The 16,741-nt window shown below is 33.2% G+C and overlaps 1 protein-coding gene across 1 annotated transcript; it reads right to left on the bottom strand.

The window, feature by feature from the left end:
• Nucleotides 1–418: 418 nt before the first annotated feature.
• LOC139901494 (uncharacterized) lies at nucleotides 419–2,482 on the bottom strand. The gene is made up of 4 exons (XM_071884201.1): nucleotides 1,810–2,482; nucleotides 1,184–1,569; nucleotides 887–1,099; nucleotides 419–694 (listed from the first exon to the last, which is right to left on the bottom strand). The coding sequence occupies exons 1-4, from the start codon at nucleotides 2,480–2,482 to the stop codon at nucleotides 419–421; spliced, it is 1,548 nt and encodes a 515-aa protein (XP_071740302.1).
• Between the last annotated feature and the right edge of the window lie 14,259 nt (nucleotides 2,483–16,741).

Here is a 16,741-nt window from a genome sequence, read left to right as displayed (position 1 = left end):
TTTAGACGTTTCTCATCAATAAATTGAACCACTTGGACTGTATCTTGTACATTTGAGCTTTTTTTGGTCATTTGTGTCTTCAAATTGCCGTTTTCTTCTTTTGTCTTCACACTTATTTATTTAAACGATTATTACATAAAAATAGAACAATAGTAACTAAAAGCTTTACATATTGGAAGGATATTGATACTAAATATATGTTCATTTAGAGCACTATCACGCTTTCACTTGAGCACAAATCTGACACGTCTCTACGAAATGAGCAATATCAGTTTTCATTGTAGGCCACCAATGTAATTGCTCATTTCGTACCAATGCTCAGATCGTTATACATCTTTGTGCTGCCGGGGTGAATCGATAACTTCGATTTATAAGCTTCTATTAGGATTAAATCCCTCAAACCTCCAATCATTGGTACCTAAACCCTGTCATGGTAGGTTTTCAATTCTCGAGAATCATTAGTTAAATCCTCTTTTCGTTTCACCATTAATTCAGATTTTAAGTTTTTGTCTTTTAAAGCTTCAAGTTGCGAGATTTTCAGTCGGTCAATCAAATCTGAGACAATCTCAATTCGCATGAATTTAACAGTGTCAACGGATCCTTTACAACTTAAAGCATCAGCGACAACATTCGCCTTACCAGAATGGTAAGGAATGTCACAATCATAATCTTTGATCAACTCTTGCCACCTTCTCTATCGCATGTTCAATTCTTTCTGTGAAAATATGTATTGCAAACTCTTATGATCGGTGCAGATTACATAATGCGTATAATAGAGATAGTGTCTCCATAGTTTCAATGCAAACACAACTGCAGCCAATTATAGGTCATGTGCAGGGTAGTTCTTTTCATATGTTTTCAACTGTCGGGAAGCATAAGCAATCACCCGATCTCGCTGCATCAACACACAACCCAACCCTGCTAACGAAGCATAACAATACACGGTAAAATCATCACACCCCTTAGGTAAAGTCAACACAGGAGCCTGACACAGTAATTGTTTCAAGGTTTGAAAAGCTTTCTCTTGTTCATTGTTCCATCGAAACGCCACATCTTTCCTTGTCAGTTTTGTCAAAGGACCAGCGATTTTAGAAAAATCCTTTATAAAATGACGATAATAACAAGCCAATCACAAAAAGCTCTTAATTTCGGTAGGAGTCTTAGGGGATTTCCAGTTCATTACTGCTTCAATCTTTGCTGGATCTACTTTAATACCATCTTTGCAGATAATATGACCCAAAAATTGCACTTCTCTCAACCAAAATTCTCTCAACCAAAATTCACATTTTGAAAATTTCGCATAGAGCTTTTCACGTTTCAGCAATTCCAATACTTGACGCAAATGTGATGCGTGATCGGATTCTGTCTTAGAGTAGATTAAGATATCATCGATAAAAACGATCACAAATTTATCAAGGAACGGTAGACACAGTCGATTCATCAAGTCCATGAAAATTGCAGGTTCATTCGTTAAGCCAAATGGCATAACAAGAAATTCATAGTGACCGTAACGCGTACGAAAAGTCATTTTAGGGATATCAGATTCAGCAACACGAACCTGATGATACCCTGAGCGCAAATCGATTTTAGAAAAGAACGAAGCTCCCTGGAGTTGATCGAATAGATCATCAATTCTAGGAAGAGGATACTTATTCTTCACAGTTCTCTTATTCAACTCTCTGTAATCAATACACATTCGAAGCGTTCCATCTTTCTTTTTCACGAATAAAACTGGTGCACCCCACGGTGAAGAGCTTGGACGAATGAACCCTCAGTCCAACAACTCCTAAATTTGAGACATCATCTCACGGATTTTTGAAGGAGCTAATCTATAAGGGGCTTTGGCAACAGGAGTGGCTCCTGGCACCAGATCTATTTTATACTCAACTTCTCTAGCCGGCGGTAACCCTGGTAGTTCATCTGGAAACAATTCCGGATATTCGGAAACTACTGGGATATCTGACATCGTTTTATTATCTTTCTTTGTATCAATGGTGTAGACTAGAAAAGATTCAAACCCCTTGGCCAGAGATTTTTTAGCTTTCATTATCGAAATTAAAGGACAACCAAATCCACCGCGTTCCCCACGGGCCATCACACACGTCCCATCGGTTAAAGGAAAAGAAATGATTTTCTTATGGCACTTAATACTACCCCTATTTTGGCTTAACCAATCCATTCCCAATACTACATCAAAACTAGCTATAGGCATCACTAAACAAGTTATCGGGAAAAGGCCTCCATCTATGTCAATGATAGCTCCAGACACAGATGTTGTGACTGGGACCGTCTTACCATCGGCCACTTCTACTCTCAAAGGAACAGAAATCATTTCGACATGTAAATTCAACTTATCACAGTAGGTAACAGACATGAAGGAGCGGTTTGCTCCAGAATCAAATAGCACACGAGCAAGTACAGAATTTATTAAGAACATACCCGTGATCACGTCGTCAGTAGCAGTAGCAGCATCTACTGACATTTGAAAGGCTCAACCTTCAGGAGCTGGAGGATTCTTTCTTTTGTTCCCCGTAACTGAAGCAGAAGATCCTTCAACAGATATTGTTCTAGCCCCTGACCCTGCCCCGAAACTCAGCCTCTTTTCCGTTGGACATTCAGCTGATCGATGCCCTTCTTTCTTACAATTCCAGCAAACATTGTCTTTAAAATAACATGACTGAAAATCATGACCCACCGTTCCACATTCATACATCTCTTTGTCAAAACTGAACACAATCCAACGTGCGACGATCTGCACGCATGACACCAAACTTTCTGACTGAATCCAGTACCACTCTGCGAGGATTTACCTCTCTGATTATTACTAGAAGACTTCTTTGACCTAAAACTCGATTGACTTGTCGCTTGTTTAAGTTGCGACGTTTGTTCTTTTCTTCGTTCTTTTGATGCTTTTACATCGTCTTCCACCATTTTTGCCATGGTGAAGGCTTGCAGTAAGGTTGTTGCCATTTTGGCCATTGTTCGGTATTCGGTTAGTATCATCTCCAAGAACTGATCGATTCTGGATTGTTCGTCTGGGAGCAATTGTTGCACAAATCAAAGCTTGTCGGTATACTGCACAATTACTTCATTGATGGACATTTGTTCCGTCATTTTTAATTCCATGAACTCTCTCTTCAACTTAGAAATTTCATACGCAGAGCAATATTGTTCATTCACCTTCGCATAAACTGATCCTATGTAATTTGACTCAATTGTTCCTTTGGTATGGGAGCAGCCAGAGAATCCCACCAACTCATCGCTTTATTCTTTAATAGCTTACTTGCATACGTAACTTGCAACTCAGGCTCACATTGGCATGCCTCTAACGCCCGTTCTATTTCCCTCAACCAGTATAAGGTTACAGTAGGGTTTGAACTTCCTGAATATTTAGGTGGTTTACAATCAAGGAACTGTTTAAAGGTGCACTTTTTCTTAGTTTCAACTATCGGTTGTTGAAACATAGGGTTTTGAGATGGATTCATCACAGGATTTTGATAAGGGTAGTTGAATTGTGGAGGGTACTGGAATTGCGACAGAAATTGGTTTTGGACTTGTGGTGGCTGAGAAGTGTTCCCCATTGGCATAGATGAATATTGTGGGATCGGAAAACCAGGAGGTGTAGGCCCAAATTTTACAATTGAAATCACAATAGGTTGAGCATTTTCAAGTTCTGTTATCCTATCCTCAGATTCTTTTAATCAACTTTCCAACTGGTTGATATATTCCTGTTGATCATCATCAGGAACATATCCCTCTTCAGGAGCTCTGAAGGTTCCGGTGGTCGGAGGGGTGTTGACATTTCTGTTGTTGTCTACCGTACATGTTCTATCACATCATCCCACAAAAGGTTAGTGGATAATTGGTTAGTACTTATCTACTAACATGCACAAATCTCTACATTCACTTAACCCCATCCCCACTCGCATGTTTGACACTACTCAAATCAAGGTTTGGGAACATGTGAAAAGACCCGTTCATATACATTATAAACGATTCACAATAGTTGATTACATAGCGAGGTATTTGACCTCTATATGATACATTTTACAAACATTGCATTCATTTTTAAAAGACAAACTTTCTTTACAACAAAAGTTGACGGCATGCACACCATTTCATAATACATCCAACTATAATTGGCTTAATAATAATCTTGATGAACTCAATGACTCGAATGCAACGTCTTTCAAAATATGCCATGAATGACTCCAAGTAATATCCTTAAAATGAGCTAATGCACAGCGGAAGATTTCTTTAATACCTGAGAATAAACATGCTTTAAAGTGTCAACCAAAAGGTTAGTGAGTTCATAGGTTTATCATAACAATCATTTCAATATATTAATAGACCACAAGATTTCCGTTTATAAATATATGTACACTCGCAAGTGTATAAAAGTATTCTATAAGTTGTAGGCACCCGGTAACAAGCCTTAACGTTCATGTTTTACCCTCTGAAGTACACCAGATCAGGTGTGTTTAAAATAACCTCGAAGTACTAAAGCATCCCATAGTTAGGATGAGGTTTGTCAGGCCCAATAGATCTATCTTTAGGATTCGCGCCTACCGTACATAGACAAGTAGTTTAATGTTACGAAGCTAAGGGTATATTTCTGGTTTAAACCCACATAGAATTAGTTTTAGTACTTGTGCCTATTTCGTAAAACATTTATAAAACAGCGCATGTATTCTCAGCCCAAAAATATATATAAAAAGGGAGTAATGAAACTCACAATACTGTATTTCGGAGTAAAAATACATATAACGTCATTTAACAAGTACAAGGTTGGCCTCGGATTCACGAACGTATCAATATTGAGATTCAATATTGAAGGAAAGTACGTAGACGCAACGGAGATGATAAACACTAGATTGACCTCACGAGCATACCCATGAACCATACCCATCACCTCCATAGCTATAACCCATAATTTCCTTAGCTTCGACTCATTTAAAAAGACTATTTTGAAATCACTCGGACAGCACTCCGTCGTAATATTTTATGTATACTAATAATATCTTGAAATAATACAAAGCAAATATATATATATATATATATATATATATATATATATATATATATATATATATATATATATATATATATATATATATATATATATATATATATATATATATATATATATATATATATATATCGATTGAGAGAGTTTAGAGAAATATATTTTTAAGTTTCTATGAAATGATGAAACCTATTGAATTCTATTTATAATAAATTTTTGAATTATTAAAGTGAATTATTAAAGTATGAATTATTAAAGTGAATTATTAAAGTATGAATTATTAAAGTGAATTATTAAAGTATGAATTATTAAAGTAAATTATTAAAGTATGAATTATTAAAGTATGAATTATTAAAGTAAATTATTAAAGTATGAATTATTAAAGTGAATTATTAAAGTTAAAGTAAAGTAAAAGTAAAGTAAAGGTAAAGTTAAAGTATAGTAAAATTATAAAAACTATGTATGTATAATACGCGTATAAATATATATAATATTAATTTAAATCGTTATATATATTTAATGAAATAAAATATAAATATCGTTATATTTATTATACTGGTTAAGTAATGAGTTGTCAAAAGTGTTCTAGATATTTATAAAAGTTATATACATTTTAATAATAAAGTTCTTTTTAAACTGAAAACGTCTTTGTACGTTTGAAAATAGATTAAGAGAATATTATGGAAACCAATTCTCCACTAACTTTTGTCTAACTTTTGTAAATGACACTTTTTGTTTTTATTTATAAATAGCTTTACAAATTATTCTGAATATCATTAAGAGGAATAGATTTTCTCAAATCATAGTGGACCTCTCAACAGAGACTTGTAATCATAATTCAATGTTTTTGATAATTCAATCATTTAATATTTTTTTTTTAATTTCGTCAAAAATCATATTGAAACAAATACGTTCGTGTAAAGTATTATACGTTTAATACTTTATTAATATTCTCAAGTTATAATATATATATACATATACATATCTATTTATATATAACGGTTCGTGAATCGTCAAAATTTGGTCGAGGTTATAATGAATGTATGAACACAGTTTAAAATTCTTGAGATTTAACTTAACAAACTTTGCTTATCGTGTCAGAATAATATAAAGATTAAAGTTTAAATTTGGTCGGAAATTTCCGGGTCGTGACAGTACCTACCCGTTAAAGAAATTTCGTCCCCGAAATTTGATAGAGGTTGTCATGACTAACAATGAGAATGTTATTATAACGATTATAGAGTTTTATCATGTTCAAGAAGAATGGATAAAATAATTCGATTACTCGAAGCGTGTGAGTGAAGTTATCGTAAATGAATGAAATAAGATAATAGTGATTCGTCGTATCTTTTGACGTCATCACGATTGATCTCCGAAAAGAAAATCTTTGTAATCTATATTGGATTTGATTATTCGGCGATTAAGGAAATTATGATCCTCTTCGAATTAATGCGATAATCCATTTTGATTTCTCTGTCGGATATTTCACTATAAATCCACCTCATTTGTTTTCTTACAACTCACACCTTCTCAACTCATATTTTAAAGTATTTGTCAATATGCTTCATCCAGTGCTGATTCTTGATATACTCCTCACTTTCATATCTGTCGCTCTTCTTTTTCATCTGCCTCCGAAATAATCTATTTACTTCTACTATATTCTTGGTTTTATAGTGTTTTTAGTTCTCCCGTGTCTTTATATTGCTATATGCATTGATATATACGGTTTGTGATTTCTGGGTTGTTGTTGGGTTTTATATCTTCCCTTATATTTCAAATTCCTTGCTTCTTCTATAATCATTGTCATCCACAGTTAATGCTCTCTTCTATTTGTTATGATTTATACTCCCATTTCTAGTTCGGAGCTTTGTCCTTTCGTTTCTTCTTCTTGCGATTAAGCACCGCTTGTAATGGTCCAGAATTCGCAGATATAAATTTTGGAATGAACATTGTTAATGTTCTAGGAAGGAAATTGTAATGGCACGATCTTGACTTGTCAAATTACCAGAATACCTCGGAAAAGGCCGAATCATCAAGAAATATTTTCTTGATATTTAGAGATCAAAGAGAATACAAGATTCGTGTAACATAGCACATGATGACGTTATGATCTGTGAATCATCATGTTCCATTTAGAAACTCAGCATGAATTACTGTAATATAATCACGTTGATCAAGTGTCATTATATTATACTAACTCATGCTTCAGCTCCCAACACTTCTTCAAGAATATTCCTATTTTAAACTCGAATGTTTCAGAATTTAGAAACTAAAATAGTTTCTTTTATGATATAATACAGATAGCGCGAAGAGGTAAATGATTTCAGATAAGAATAATTATAAAAATATCTTCAGAAGTATGGATGATATTTATAATGAAAGATACGATGATATCTTAGAATGTCTAATATCAGAGGATGATGAAGGATATTGTCCGCAGGGGTTTAGAGTCAGGAGCAAGGTATTCGTTAATGACTTCAGCAAGTACTGAATCATTTGGATTCTTTGAAGGCAGGTTCAGCCTTTGTGATTTGTCCACAGCCTCCTTCATACTTTGCTCAATCCGTTTTCCAGTTCCAAAGCTTCTCTTTTTTTGAGCTTTGCCAATATACTATCCTTTATCATCCAACTTTTTACTGTTAAGGTCGTTTACAGTTTTTGCTGCTTCATCAGCATTTTTCAAAATTTCGAGAACTGGTTCGCAGTTTAGGGTGTTTTTCAGAAATTTCTCATTCAAAGAATGTAAGTCTTGGAGGTAGACGTTGTGTGTATATGTAATTGTTGATGTAGACATGCTGCGAGGTTTCAAAATACTGATTGCTGATTCTCAGTAATTGGTATGGCAATTCTTGTTATAAGGTACGAATGAGTATATGATAGGGTTTCGATAATTATAATGATTTTTTTTGGAAAGTCAAAGATCAGTGAAGTTGTTGGTAAGTTTATTGCTAATGTGGTGAATATAAACGATTCCCCGGTAACGTTGGCGAAAGGGCAACGTATCTATCGAGGTTATAATAAGATTGTTTTGATTGAGAAGTTGAAGTTGACTTGCTGGAGCTGTGACAAAACTGTCTATTTTGAAACGGAATTGAAAAGTTATTTTAGCTAGTAAATGCCAAAGGGTCTAACACGGATACGTGTCGAACTATGACTTGGGTTTTGAGAGTTTTTCAGGTGTATAACTGTGGGTAACATGTGGTTGGATCATCATCTCGATTGTTCCTTAGTTGAAGTGTCTTCAGGAATTTCGAAGGGTTTGAGCACATATTGTAATCGTTAATACATATGATGTTCTAACACCGTTTTGAAGTCAAAGTATAGCTTTGAAAGATATAGGAATCTAAGAGTGATGATACTGGTTATATTTCGAATTGAATTATGCGATTTCAAAATCAGAATATGTAATTGAATTTGAATGAGTATGATTGTTTTGATTTATATGAAAGAATGGATATTGTTGTGAAAGTAGGGAGTATAGTTGATGATTGCTGAATCAGTTTCGAAAAATGTAATATATTAATTGTGAATTTATATATCTCTCGGGTATTACCTACCCGTTAAAAAAAATTTCACAATTAATATTTTGTACAAAAGAAGTTTATTACAGTCTTTATGAAAATATATGTGTATATTTTCTTTAGATGTAATATAGATTTAATGAGTTAATATTAAATTAAACTCATTTGTTTTATGGTTGGAACTAGAATTGAGTAATCCCTAAAACTTTATAAATTGCATAAGTATTTCTTCAATAATATTGAAATTATGAATCATTACTTTGTTATTTGTTGATTTTTGTGAAATTCTTGTGAACTTCGCAAGGTACGAATGATGTTATTTAAAAAGTTTCGAGTACATCAATGATGAAAGTGTAAAATCAAACATATATTCGAATAATACACTTGATTTATTATGAATTGGATTTTTATTGAATTGAGACAGAGATTGTAATTAGCGATGGTTAAGTTACGGACGAAGGACGTACATCATTGCATATTTGTAATATGAATTAACTGAGTAGTTAAGATTCACACATAATAGCTTAGTACGGGAAGATTTATTATGGTTTAAAAATTTATACATATAAAATATACATATAAATCTTTCGATTGGAAATGAGTTAATACTTCATAACTCGTTGATACAATATATTTGTTGTTGATTCATAATGATGTCCACAATGATTCTTGAACTGACAGAGTTTGTGATGTTACAGGTGCTGTTGATTCTGACGATACTGATGGCACTGACTGTGTTGATGATGCTACGGTCCTGTTGATGCTGTTGGTAAAACAATTCTAGCTTGTAAATCATACACCATTTTCGATCAAAGTTTCTACTCTACCATCTCCGTTCACTCATCCGATTTACGGGCAGAATTAAATAATCACTAAGATTTTGGAGATTACATAACTGCCGCAGAGATATCTCTTCAATGAAGTTTATGAATTAATACTTCATCGTTTGTTGTTGTTGATATTCCTGGATATTTACAGGGCGTATGACGTTGATGTTTGAGATACAGATTGTGATGTTGCGGTGTGGGATGTGGATGTTGTTGTTGGTGGTGATGATGGTACTGTTGGTGTTGCTGATGGTGGTACTGTTTATGCTGCTGCTGGTGTTTGTAACCTTTGCACCATATTCTCCAAAACCACTACCCGAGCGCGAAGCTCGTTGACTTCTTCTATTACACCGGGATGATTGTCGGTTCGGACGAGCGGATAAATAAAATCTAGAATTTGGTGTAGTATGTAATCGTGACGAGATACTCTAGAAATAAGAGAGAAAATGGTGTTTCGGATAGGTTCGCCGGTAAGTGCTTCAGGTTCTTCACCAAGATGGCAATGTGGTGGATGGAAGGGATCACCTTCTTCTTGTCTCGAATGATTAATGAGGCTACGAACCCATCCCAAATTCATCCAGAATAGATGATGACTAATTGGTTGATCCATTCCGATCACACTGCTTTCGGAACTTGAGTGGGATTCCATTTCGGAATCCGAGGGACTTGAACTAATGACGAATTCCATTTCGTACGATTGAATAAAGAATTTTTCGATATGAAATGATTTTCCGGCTATCGGGTGGTATTCTAATTATATAGAGCAAAAGGTTTCGTAGATTACGGAGGAATTTACGGAATATGTCAAGCAAAGTTTACAGTAACAGATACGCTAAGATATGAATTAGCAGATACGCTAAGATATGAATTTTGTCTATACACTATTCATGCAATCAATGCAATAAGATGTGTCTAGACTAATAATGATAAGCAGGTAATTTCCGACAAAAATGATGAGCAAAACTTTTGACATGCAGACACGGTCGAAGTCCAGACTCACTAATGCATCCTAACGACTATCAGTTAGACACACTAATGCAGACCTGGTTCGCTAAGACCACCGCTCTGATACCAACTGAAAGGACCCGTTCATATACATTATAAACAATTCACAATAGTTGATTACATCGCGAGGTATTTGACCTCTATATGATACATTTTACAAACATTGCATTCGTTTTTAAAAGAAAAACTTTCTTTACAACGAAAGTTGACGGCATGCACACCATTTCATAATACATCCAACTATAATTGGCTTAATAATAATCTTGATAAACTCATTGACTCGAATGCAACGTCTTTCAAAATATGCCATGAATGACTCCAAGTAATATCCTTAAAATGAGCTAATGCACAGCGGAAGATTTCTTTAATACCTGAGAATAAACATGCTTTAAAGTGTCAACCAAAAGGTTGGTGAGTTCATAGGTTTATCATAACAATCATTTCAATATATTAATAGACCACAAGATTTCCATTTATAAATATATGTACACTCGCAAGTGTATAAAAGTATTCTATAAGTTGTAGGCACCCGGTAACAAGCCTTAACATTCATGGTTTTCCCTCTGAAGTACACCAGATCAGGTGTGTTTAAAATAACCTCGAAGTAATAAAGCATCCCATAGTCAGGATGGGGTTTGTCAGGCCCAATAGATCTATCTTTAGGATTCGCGCCTACCGTACATAGACAAGTAGTTTAATGTTACCAAGCTAAGGGTATATTTCTGGTTTAAACCCACATAGAATTAGTTTTAGTACTTGTGCCTATTTCGTAAAACATTTATAAAATAGCGCATGTATTCTCAGCCCAAAAATATATATAAAAAGGGAGTAATGAAACTCACAATACTGTATTTCGTAGTAAAAATACATATAACGTCATTTAACAAGTACAAGGTTGGCCTCGGATTCACGAACGTATCAATATTGAGATTCAATATTGCAGGAAAGTACGTAGACGCAACGGAGATGATAAACACTAGATTGACCTCATGAGCATACCCATGAACCATACCCATCACCTCCATAGCTATAACCCATAATTTCCTTAGCTTCGACTCATTAAAAAAAACTATTTTGAAATCACTCGGACAGCACTCCGTCGTAATATTTTATGTATACTAATAATATCTTGAAATAATACAGAGCAAATATATATATATATATATATATATATATATATATATATATATATATATATATCCCTTAGCTTCGACTCATTAAAAAAAACTATTTTGAAATCACTCGGACAGCACTCCGTCGTAATATTTCATGTATACTAATAATATCTTGAAATAATACAGAGCAATATATATATATATATATATATATATATATATATATATATATATATATATATATATATATATATATATATATATATATATATATATATATATATATGTATATATATATATATGTATATATATATAAATGTATATATATATATATATATATATATATATATATATATATATATCGATTGAGAGAGTTTAGAGAAATATATTTTCAAGTTTCTATGAAATGATGAAACCTATTGAATTCTATTTATAATAGATTTTTGTATTATTAAAATGAATTATTAAAGTATGAATTATTAAAGTGAATTATTAAAGTATGAATTATTAAAGTGAATTATTAAAGTGAATTATTAAAGTGAATTATTAAAGTATGAAATTATTAAAGTGAATTATTAAAGTTAAAGTAAAGTAAAAGTAAAGTAAAGGTAAAGTTAAAGTATAGTAAAATTATAAAAACTATGTATGTATAATACGCGTATAAATATATATAATAATAATTTAAATCGTTATATATATTTAATGAAATAAAATATAAATATCGTTATATTTATTATACTGGTTAAGTAATGAGTTGTCAAAAGTGATTCTAGATATTTATAAAAGTTATATACGTTTTAATAATAAAGTTCTTTTTAAACTGAAAACGTCTTTGTACGTTTGAAAATAGATTAAGAGAATATTATGGAAACCAATTCTCCACTAACTTTTTTCTAACTTTCGTAAATGACACTTTTTGTTTTTATTTATAAATAGCTTTACAAATTATTCTGAATATCGTTAAGAGGAATAGATTTTCTCAAATCATAGTGGACCTCTCAATAGAGACTTGTAATCATAATTCAATGTTTCTGATAATTCAATCATTTAATATATATTTTTTTAATTTCGTCGAAAATCATATTGAAATAAATACGTTCGTGTAAAGTATTATACGTTTAATACTTTATTAATATTCTCAAGTTATAATATATATATATACATATACATATCTATTTATATATAACGGTTCATGAATCGTCGGAATTTGGTCGAGGTTATAATGAATGTATGAACACAGTTTAAAATTCTTGAGATTTAACTTAACAAACTTTGCTTATCGTGTCGGAATAATATAATGATTAAAGTTTAAATTTGGTCGGAAATTTCCGGGTCGTCACAACATGACATCCAAGTGTACATGCGGCCAAAACTAAGCTCTGAGACCAACTTGTAAGACCGTGGATTTTTTTTTAAACACAGCGGAAAGCAAACCGACACTTTTTATTATAAAACGTATTTATAACATACAACCTACGCTTATTTCAGTATTACTTAAAACATACATCGAGTATTACTATTACAAAACATCAGAGTTCAAGCGTGCAAACATAACTAGATTAAAATACGACTTCTCCTGTCCCAAGCATAAAAGCACCAAACCTACAGGGGAGAAGATGTGGGGGATTAGCACGAAGCTAAGTAAATGAAACAATCTTAACAGATATCAGCATATAGCATCAACCTATAATATAATTGCATAAACATAGCAATTCACATAATCTCAAGGAGACCGGCGGCCTGGCCTGACCATTAACTACTAGCTGATCGGGCTAGAGTTTACCGATAGTTCTTTGTTACTGAATACTCAGTATAAAAATCCAGACGTAACAAACGCATCCTTTAAATTATACTACTCAGACAGTAACATTGAACCCAACCTAACAAATCAAGGTTGACTCCTTCAACCTAACAAATCAAGGCCGATAATCACAGCGTGCACATAACCATATATACAACATAGTATATTCAATAATAATATAATCAGGTCGGGCCGAACAGTAGCATAACCCGCTACTCTATACAAATATCCAAAAGGATAATCCCACTCACCTGATATCACAAGGCAAGAACTCAGGGATCTTATATTACTGAGTCTTCTCTTTTTCTTTGTCACCTGAAAAAAGGATACTTTCAAGTTAGACACAATCCTAGTAAATAAAAATATTAATCAAACATAGAGCATCGAGCACGGGTAACATAACAAACATGTAGGTTTAATATAACTATTAAAAATAATAACACTAGAGATCTATGTATTAACGCATTTATAGCTTCTATCTACTATCCCAATAATTTATTATTATAATTAAAATATTATCTCATAATAAATGTACATAGCTAGTAATCTATCAAATTGCTTAGCAATTAATACAATAATAGCATATATTTTAGTTTTATAAAATAACACAAGAGTACTCACTTTGCAATCTTTTAAAGATGATGGTTGTAAACCTAGCTCGCGCTCCTTGTACTATAATAACTCTATTTCTATTATCTCTAACTTGCGATACCTTTGTTGGTGTGCGTTTTCCTATCAACTGCTCGACTCTATTTATACTAAGAATTAAGTAGGTGACAAGCACTCTACAACTTATAGATCCTATTTGTTGTTAATATTTCAATTACATGGAATGCATGCGTTTAAAACTTAACATCTAAGAAATCAATCATCATGGTGACAAAGCATATTAGTCACCATAGGATAAATGTTTGTAAAGATCCATGAAGATTCGATAGATAGAAACAGATTTATATTTTACTTTTCATTTATCGATTTATACTAATTTACTATTATTATTTTAAAACATATTACTAATTATTATTACATAATCATTTAGATCATACGTGGATTTTTTAATCCACCACATGCATGCTAATATACATAAACTTCATGATACTTTTTATAAATTATATAATAAAATAATATCGAGATACTTATAAATTATAGGTCATAAAGCGGGTGTTATAGCTGATTAGTACACTGCACCATAACGCGGTCTCAAGCATTGCACCCCGCTTGAGGGATTCTTGCTTAATTAAGGAACTTTTTGTTTAAACACATAAAGGATTGGACCGTTAGGATAACCGAACGTGTTCATGGAAGTCAACTTGACTTGGCCATTGTGTTCTTTATGGTTGAACTTTTTTTAAGGGCCTAACTATCTTTTAAAACCAATCATTAACGAAAGCATTGAAACACATCACGTCTCTCAGATATGGTAAACCCTGTATTCTATTATGCTTAAGAAAGTTTAGACCTTTGTGGAATGTTAATACATCACCCAACCGAGTCGCTCAATTGAATGAGCCGTCTGAATGTGTATGCCTGTAGTCAGACTGCACGGGTGTAGGGGGTAAGGGACGTTGCTGTCTATTCAGAATCTCCAAGCCTATCGCATTACCCAGTGACATGTCTTACGACAGGGACGTTTAGGACCAGTGTAATGAATACACAGCCTCTACCTATTCATGTGCTAGCATTCCATAATCTCGGCAGAATAACTGATGAAATCATAGTATGCACTTGTTTTAACCTTATCTGAATTACGAATTTTATCGCATTTACTTTATCTGTCGTATAAACTAGAAAAACCAAAAATTAGGTAACCGCTACTTATTTATAATTATCTTAAGCTTTAAATATAGTTTCGATTCTACTGATATCTTAAAAATACGACCCTAGATCATACTTCCCTTACTCATAATAAGGAGTAGTACGTTTTAGGCCCCGCTAAATATAAATTTAAAACAATAACCCCTCTTGGTAGCTGATTCTGACGTGTAGCGACCTAACGACACCGCACAAATAAAACCGTACATTTTGGCCATATCATTTACTTTTTGTCCCAAAGTTGACCAAATATAACACTTGTGTTGTTATTTTCTACTCGCAGTTCTGTGTTATTAAGGACTTGAGAACAAAGAGGGTGATGGGACTGGGTAGAAGAAGAAATGATCTCTACTACTTGGTGAACAAGCCTTTACATCAAGTTGAAAAGGATATTGTTAAGATGATTTTTGATGTTGTAAATGATACTAGTCTTTTTACAATAAGAGAAGGTTATGCTAATTCAAGTAACTTATACAGTCATATAGTCTTTAGCATAACACATTAGGTCACATCTGAGACAAATATGAAACACATTTCTTCTGTAACTTCTCATGTTATAAATGTAAATGACAATGTGTGTATTACTTGTCATATGGCCAAGTTTACTAAACTTCCTTACCCTGCAAGTAATTCACACAGTCAAGCTGTGTTTCAATTGGTGCATATTGATATCTGGGGTCCTTATAAAGTATCAACACAAGGTAAATTTAGATACTTTCTCACTATAGTTGATGACTACAGTATGGCTACTTGGATATACCTACTTGTGAACAAAAGTGAATTCTTTAGCATGTTTAAAGCTTTTATGAAGTTTGTAGAACAACATTTTGAGATCAAAATTATAAATATCAGATCTGATAATGCTTTAAAGTTTGTTAAAGTATATTTGGGTAGGTACTTAGCTGATAAAGGTGTAAAACATCAGACTTCATGTCCTGATAGGTCTCAACAGAATGGTAGGGTTGAAAGAAAAGATGAACATATTTTGGAAATAGCTAGGGCTTTAAGATTTCAAGACAACCTACCTTTACATTTCTGGGGTGATTGTGTTACACTCCTAGTAATCCTTCTAGGAGTGTTAATAAGTTTACTGAAAGAGGTGTACCTTGTGTGTTTTTGGGTTACCCTTAGAACCAAAAAGGTTATAAGTTGTTTAATCTGTTGACTAAAACTACTTTCATTTCTACAGATGTTGTTTTTCATGAACACATCTTTCCTTACACATCCGATAGCTATAAAAAGGTTATTCAACCTTCAAATCCTATTGCTCCTATTATGGCTACAAAAATCAGTGAGTATGATGATTCTTTATTCTCCAAATCTACACCTGATCAAGCATCGAATGGTCCAAGGGGTTCGGTTTATGCAAGATCAACAATAAAAGGGGGTTTAAGGGTTTTTTGAGTTTAACTCTCCAGTCCAGAGTACCGTGAATAACCCTCATACTAGATGATGATCTCAGAAAGGGTGGTTAAATGTAACCCACCATCATTCGGGTTAACCGGAGTTGATGGCCCAAGGGTGATGTTAGGATTTATGGCATCTGAGTGTTTAAGAGAGATGTTCCGGTTGCGTGGGTTAGCCGAAATATGAGATATACTTGAGAGTGTTCTTTGTACGTGCAATGGAATGTA

This window comes from Rutidosis leptorrhynchoides, chromosome 3, assembly GCF_046630445.1.
Source record: "Rutidosis leptorrhynchoides isolate AG116_Rl617_1_P2 chromosome 3, CSIRO_AGI_Rlap_v1, whole genome shotgun sequence".
NCBI lineage: Eukaryota > Viridiplantae > Streptophyta > Magnoliopsida > Asterales > Asteraceae > Rutidosis > Rutidosis leptorrhynchoides.
This window is presented reverse-complemented; position numbering and strand designations above follow the sequence as displayed.

Bases quoted from the DNA above. Each gene is read 5' to 3' on its own strand.
- LOC139901494 (XM_071884201.1), bottom strand. From the start codon at position 2,482: ATGTCAGTAGATGCTGCTACTGCTACTGACGACGTGATCACGGGTATG. The intron at 1,100-1,183 runs GTAATGAACTGG...CATTTTATAAAG, and splicing joins ATCCAGCAAAGATTGAAGCA to GATTTTTCTAAAATCGCTGG. The intron at 695-886 runs GTGATTGCTTAT...AACATGCGATAG, and splicing joins TGTTGATGCAGCGAGATCGG to AGAAGGTGGCAAGAGTTGAT.